The 5,000-nt window shown below is 35.3% G+C and overlaps 2 protein-coding genes across 3 annotated transcripts in view; one reads left to right on the top strand and one right to left on the bottom strand.

Annotated features, from left to right (window-relative positions):
- LOC136081573 (uncharacterized) overlaps positions 1-77 on the top strand; it is a 2,775-nt gene extending 2,698 nt beyond the window's left edge. For both annotated transcript variants that reach the window (XR_010638912.1, XR_010638911.1), the window contains exon 7: positions 1-77. This exon is cut by the window's left edge and continues 210 nt beyond it. The gene's annotated coding sequence lies outside the window, so the exon portion shown is untranslated.
- A 1,638-nt stretch (positions 78-1,715) lies between these two features.
- Positions 1,716-5,000, bottom strand: part of LOC136082086 (uncharacterized) — a 4,752-nt gene continuing 1,467 nt past the window's right edge. Inside the window, exon 2 of the mRNA XM_065800664.1 lies at positions 1,716-1,921. Within this exon, the coding sequence (XP_065656736.1) occupies positions 1,716-1,921 (206 nt within the window). The remainder of the gene's footprint in view (positions 1,922-5,000) is intronic.

The raw sequence follows: 5,000 nt of genomic DNA, 5'->3' as shown, positions 1-5,000 counted from the left end.
TTACAATGATGTCTTTTGTTTTATTTTTGAATTTAATACATTCTTAAACTCCTACTTATCGAATATAACTATTTACATAACGTCATATTAATATGTAAGAGATTTTAAATTTTCGTTTTATTTGAACTTATTTATATTTATTTAATTTATCTGAGTAACTATTTCTATTTAATAACATGTAAGTAATGTAAAACTGAAAAGATTTTTAAAAATATGACGTGTTTTTGTTGCCATTAGCATATAAACAAACATATATGTTAATAGATATTTATAATTGAAGATACAATTACAAAAATGTAATTGAAATACAATTGAAATAAATGAAAAAATAAGACAAAATGAAACAGGCGAAACATTTTCGAAAATAGTAAAAATATATTTTGATTCAAGTTGTACACAAAATATTTTACAACAAATGAGCGAGGCATTTCTGTAAATTAACACGGTACTATACCGTAATTCACGCTATTTCATTACAGAATAATCATGGTATTCTACCGTAAAAGAACAGCGTTTTACCGAGATTTATTCACGGTGTTTTACCGTAAAATAATCACGGTACAATACCGGCACTTATGGGTAACGGTATAGTACCGTGATTTTCACCGTAAAGTTTTACAGTGTAGTAAAATTACAACGATAAAAATTTACTGCGCTTGTTATTTTTTTACTGTCATCAAGTAAAAAAAAAAATTTTAAGTTCGTGGGAGGGGCGGGTAAAAATATACATGTTTTGTATAATTAAGGGTACTACAATTTTTCTTCCTATGAAACTTTTATTATTTAATGCATACATAAAGTGATAGTTTATTTTCCAGACTAGATTTTGATTCACTTTTTTATGTAAAGTTATGCATTTTCCCTTATTCTTAGCATTAGAAGATTTTAGATTTAGGAACATATATCAAATAAATTTACCAATAACTGAAGACCATAAATTATTGACGTATATATCTGACGAATGGGTTTAGATATACTTCCAATAGGACTGTAAATACTTCTAAAATAACATGAAAAACAAGTGGAACCAACAACATTATATTTCAGTACAAATTTTTCTCACTTAAAAGTTTTTAGTGACAAAACAACATTAAAATAATTATTGTTTTTATTTTCTAAAAGAATATTATGATATGTTAGTTAGTCAAGTTTAGTGGAAGCTGGATATTTTAGCCATGTTAGTTTTTGTCCTGTGAATGACCACACCACTATATCTATTACAATAAGATTTACAGTACTAAGAATCTCTACATCTGTAGCCCATATACCATCTGTAGATATACCACTTTTGGTGAGATAACTTTCCACGTCATCACCTAAATATCTTGATAAGAGACTGGAGCAAGGTTCTGTTGTCATGTGTTTCACAACCAGATCGCAAACACATACATGTTGACATTCAGAATCTGACAGCAAAAACAAAATTGCTCGAAAAAAACAATTTCCATCAGCTTTGCATGCATTTTTAAAGGTACATCATTTTCTTTTCCATCAATAAGATCTGGCATAACAAGTATTTCGAAAGCAAGTTTTTCAGCAATTTTCTGGCAAATATCTTTGGAGGGATGTTTCATTAGGTTGAGGTGGCGTTGAAATTCATCTTTATTACCACATTCTGAAGATAATTCAGACATTTTTGAATTACTTTTCAATAAAATGTTTAAGATGATGTAGAGAGCATTTTTTTTGCGATGTGTTATTACCTGTACTGTTACTTAATAAGCATATGGACCCAGCCACGAGAAATTCATTTTTGCACCTTTCCTATCATTTCTTAACAGGTTTCTTAAAAGTACTTTCTGACCAACACAATCCTTTGATGCCGTTGCATGCTTTCTGTCATAGTCATTTTTTTGTTTCTTTTGTAAACAAACAATACTGTTCATAGCTTTTTCTTCAATTCCTCTTTTCATTTCTAAAGCTTTTTATAAAACTTCTTCATCAAATACATGATTATATTCATCATCATTGAGTCTATCTATGTATTTTACATCGATTGGAAGGCAGGGTTGTCGGTTATACGTAAGGAAAAATGGTGAGTACCCTATTGAATCATGTCCTTTAACACGTAGAGCAAAAAAGATTCCATCTAAAACTGACATCCAATTTTGAAAATTTTCATTTAAGACCTTAATGATTGCTTTCTTAATTGTTTGGTTCTGTCTCTCTTCAAGATTTGTTGTCAGATCAGGTTATCCTGCTACTGGTAACATGTAACCCAGTACAATCTGCTTCATGTCCTGCTGCCTTGTAGGATACGCCTTTTTAGGCAAAGGCTAGGAGATGCCAACTCCGATTTAAAACACCCCCTGCCTTGGGGCTCTTGGTTGAGTAAAGGCTAGAGATGGTGTCTCGATAAAAATACTCATCTTGGGCAGATGTTAAATGCACCCAGCTACTGTCTTGTAGAAGGCCTCCTAGGCAAAGACTTAAGGGGTAAACAGATTCTATCTGTTGACCAGTCTCGCACCCCTTCTTCATCTATTAGGCTGGCGCAGATGTATTTTTAATACATTGTTTCCAGTTTAGGATGTTGAATGCTGGATCTTCTTGACTCAATGCATGGGTTTGCTTGTGTCACTGTTTTTATGACTAGGCAACTCATTCTATTATCTCCTTATGAGGATACAGCTCTAAAACTCAGTTTTATGGTTCTGAGGCCGGCTGGTAGTCAGGTTTCCCGAACTCTGTGGTAGCTCTCAGAGAGGCTGATTCCATCAACAGCTGAAAAATATCAAAGTATTAACAGTGCCATGTTGCGCATGGATGGTGTCCCTGTTTGTACTTTTGGTGTGCATTGCGGAGGCCACATTTGGAGCCCTTTGTTACGGCTTAGGGTTTATTAGTAGTAATGAGGCAATTGCTTGGGCTATTAAATGGTGTTCTGAGTACTATCTATGCTTTGAGTCAAGTTCTTCAATCTAATTTATAAATGAATAAAGTACCAAAAACTATAAAACACAAAAAACCATCATCATCACCAAGTTCTCTAAACCTATCATTCACTAATATTCGTGGTCTTCGAAGTAACTTTTCTTCTGTTGAGTCTTATCTCTTGCAAAGTTCACCAGACCTACTTGCTCTTTGTGAGACTAATTTGAGTTCGGCTGTCTCATCTTGTGATCTTAGAGTTGATGGTTATCTTTCTCTGATTCGTAAAGACTCCAATAGTCACATGCTTGGCCTGGGCATTTACATTCGTAAGAATTCACCCATTTGTCATGAAACTAGGTTTGAATCCACAGACTATTCTTTCATGTGCTTTCGTTTAGCACCACTTCACTCTATTGCCTTTCTCTTTGTTCTATATCGCTCTCCTTCATCTCAAGACTGCACTCTTTTTGACATTATTTTTGATCATATTGACCAAGCCCTCTCTCTTTACCCATCAGCTAATATAGTTGTTGTCGGTGACTTTAATGCTCACCACTCTGAATGGCTTGGCTCTAGTGTCAGTGACTCTGCAGGCATTAAAGCCCACAACTTTTGCCTTTCTCAATCCCTAACTCAAATAGTTAACTTTCCAACTCGCTTTCCTGACAACCCTAATCATTTACCTTCTCTACTCGACTTATGTCTTGTTTCTGATCCTAGTCAGTGCTCAGTTTCTCCACATTCACCCTAAGGTGCTTCTGATCACAGTTTGATCTCTTTAAAACTAATATCTCATTCTTCTTCATCACCTGAATACCCCTATTATCGAACCTCTTACAACTACAGTAAAGCTGACTGGGATTCTTTCCGTGATTTTCTTCGTGATGGCCCTTGGGTAGAAATCTTTCAACTTCCTGTCGACAAATGTGCTTTTTACATAACTTCGTGGATTCAGGCTGGCATGGAATCTTTTATTCCCTCTCGACGATTCCAGGTCAAGCCTCACTCTCCTCCATGGTTTTCCTCACACTGTGCTGCTGCGATTGCCAATCGAAACCGTTACTTCCATATTTATCAGCAAAACAATTCTCCAGAAAACAGACGTCTGTTTATTACTGCTAGAAACAACTGTAAAAAGGTTTTGTCTAACGCCAAAACCCGCTATTCTCAGGTCATGAAATCTCGTATCTCATCTCAAAAATTAGGCTCTCGTGACTTCTGGAGAATCTTTAATAATATCAATAATAAGGGTAAATCTATAATTCCACCTCTCTTGTATGGTTCAGACTTTGTCACCTCACCTAAAGACAAAGCCGAACTGTTTGCTAAAAACTTTTCATCAATATCATCTCTTGATTCCACTAAATGCGTTTTACCTGATATTGCCAACAAACAGGTTGATCCATTGCTTGACATTCATATCACTCCAGCATCTGTATCTAAAGTGATTTCCTGCCTAGACTCTTCTACAGCTTGTGGCCCGGACAACATACCTGTTATTGTCTTGCAGAAGTGTTCTCCGGAGCTGTCGTCTATACTCTCAAAATTATTCAACAAGTGCTTATCAGAGTCTTGTTTTCCAGCCTGCTGGAAAGCGGCATCTGTTATCCCTATCTTCAAAAATTCTGGAGAGCGATCTGATTCGTCTAACTACCGTCCCATAAGTCTTCTTCCTATCATAAGCAAGGTTTTTGAATCTTTAATAAACAAACACTTAATTTCTCATCTTGAATCTAATAACTTACTTTCTGACCATCAATATGGATTTCGATCTTCTCGTTCTACAGCTGATTTGCTAACAGTAATAACTGACAGGTTTTATCGTGCATTAGATGAAGGTGGAGAGGTTAAGGCCATCGCTCTTGACATTTCAAAAGAGTTTGATAAAGTTTGGCATGCTGGTCTTCTCCATAAGCTTTCTTCTTATGGTGTATCCGGCAACATCTTTAAGATCATTGAATCCTTCCTTTTCAATCGTAGCATAAAAGTTGTCCTCGATGGCCAACACTTTTCTTCTTATTCTGTAACTTCAGGGGTTCCTCAAGGTTCTATCCTTGGCCCTATACTCTTTTTAATTTACATTAACGATCTTCCAGATATTCTCACATCTAAGGTGGCATTGTTTG

Source organism: Hydra vulgaris, chromosome 06 (genome assembly GCF_038396675.1).
Source record: "Hydra vulgaris chromosome 06, alternate assembly HydraT2T_AEP".
Taxonomy (NCBI): Eukaryota; Metazoa; Cnidaria; class Hydrozoa; order Anthoathecata; family Hydridae; genus Hydra; species Hydra vulgaris.
The sequence above is the reverse complement of the archived record's forward strand: the minus strand, read 5'-3'. Positions and strand labels throughout refer to the sequence as shown.